This window comes from Bison bison, unplaced genomic scaffold, assembly GCF_000754665.1.
Source record: "Bison bison bison isolate TAMUID 2011002044 unplaced genomic scaffold, Bison_UMD1.0 scf7180017864135, whole genome shotgun sequence".
In the NCBI taxonomy this organism is placed as follows: domain Eukaryota; kingdom Metazoa; phylum Chordata; class Mammalia; order Artiodactyla; family Bovidae; genus Bison; species Bison bison.
The window spans coordinates 2,087,157-2,088,938 of record NW_011494707.1 but is presented as its reverse complement, the minus strand read 5'-3'; the positions used below and the strand labels follow the sequence as shown (position 1 = coordinate 2,088,938).

The following is a 1,782-nucleotide window of genomic DNA, read 5'->3' as shown; positions in this document are numbered from 1 at the left end:
ACCAGTCTTGTTCAGCCCCTTGTTCAGGCTGATGGTTATTTAAGTACTTGTAAAATATTTTTTAGTTATATTTAAGTGGCATGAGGTTATTCTTAAACCAAAGCTTACTGGAAGTGAAAAAATTACCAGTTTTCTTGAATCTAGCTTTGTATATCAGATTTCCTAATAATTACCTCTTATATATGTCCATTTTACTGATACCCCTGTATCTCCATCCAAATATTTTATATTTGTAATTGAATGGCCTTTCTGGTATATCCATCATCAACAATATCATGTTCATCTTTCTCTCTTTTTCTATTTTTAAATGTCTTTCCTTAATATTTATAGCTCATGAAAGTGATTGTGAATCTTCCTTGGGGTATTAGCCCAGTATACAAAAAAAAAAAAAGCTTCAATTTTTATGGATTACAGGGAGCAATGCATTAGTCAGCAACTGATTTCTGCAAATTCATCACTTCAAGAGTTTTATTACCCATGTCCTAATAGACATGATTGATTCTTCAGAACTCTTCCTTGTAGAAATAATGTCTTAGTTATTCATAGACTTTTTTTTTTCTTTTTTTTACAAAATGTTACAAAAAGCTTCTATCAAGAAAGTGTGGGGACTTGGGCTTTTCCAGGTGATGCTCCATTTGCCCAGGTGGATGGGTTTGTTTTCAAGGTCTTTGAGGAAGAGCAGGAAACAGAGCACCATTTCTTTTTTTTTTTGAAAATAAACTCATCATAGGTCAATTTTATTTTCAGTAGTTAAGCATTTAAGCACCAAACAATGCAAGTGGACCTTGAGCACCCAAGGGCCATTATAGGCAAAAGATGAGGCCCCCATAATAACTCGGCAACTAGTGCAGGAATCACTGCCCTAGGAAGGATCACTGTCTAGGAAGGGCCACCAGGTCAGACCTTAACCCCCCCTTTCCCCAGCCCTGGCTTAGCGGGCAACAGAGGGCCCAAAGCACTGCATGGTTCGCATCACCAGAGAAAGCTGGTCCAGAAAGTTGACAATGGAGATTCGAAGGAGGCGGCAATCTTCAGCTCTCCAGCAGACCACCAGGACACTGCCGCTCACTGTGAGCTCACTGCAGAGCACCATTTCTGCAGCCTCACAGTCAAACCTCCAAAGGCAGAGTTTCTGCCCCTACCTCCTGGACACCCACCAGCCAGGCCAGTAGATCATTGTCCCCATGGCGGCACATACCCATCACTTCTTCCTCCAGGACACCCCTCCCCACTGTGATCTGCAGCCTGCCTCTGTTTCCCCTTTCACACCTGTGCAGGTGACCTGTCTGAGAACCAATGCAAAGTCGGTAAGAAAGTGGCTCCTCTGTGCTGGGTACCTCTGGTGGCCAGAGTCCCTGCCAGGTTCTCTCATGGACCACTTGATGATGAAGAGCTGGGGACAAGCACCTTCCCCCGCCAGCTAGCTGTGGTCAGGGCCCACCTGCTCACTAGTAGGCTGTAGACATGTCCCGAACAAAATAACAGGTAAGTCGTAGCAGCTTCTTGATTCTGTAACTTGATTCTGTTTCCTTCTTTGTTTGCCATACATGGAAAGAACTTTGCTGTCTAAAAAAGTTTAAAGGGAATGAGGTAATTTCCTAATAATTCCTGAGATCTCTAGCCGTGTTGTAAATTTAGATTTGAGGTTAAAGCGTTAAAAAATAAAAACAGAAAAGCTGCTGTGTTATGAAAGGCTGGGGCATTTTAAATGTCAAGTGCGGCAGCATAAGAGTTCGTACCTCCTTTTCTCCATCCATAGAAAGAGTAGTGTTTAACTTCCTT

The 1,782-nt window shown here is 42.4% G+C and overlaps 1 protein-coding gene across 1 annotated transcript in view; it reads left to right on the top strand.

The window, feature by feature from the left end:
• The window catches only part of LOC104988542 (schwannomin-interacting protein 1-like), a 46,072-nt gene extending 44,610 nt beyond the window's left edge, over positions 1-1,462 (top strand). Inside the window, exons 3-4 of the mRNA XM_010839901.1 lie at positions 925-1,070; positions 1,278-1,462. Of these exons, the coding sequence (XP_010838203.1) occupies positions 925-1,070; positions 1,278-1,462 (331 nt within the window). The remainder of the gene's footprint in view (positions 1-924; positions 1,071-1,277) is intronic.
• Positions 1,463-1,782: the final 320 nt, after the last annotated feature.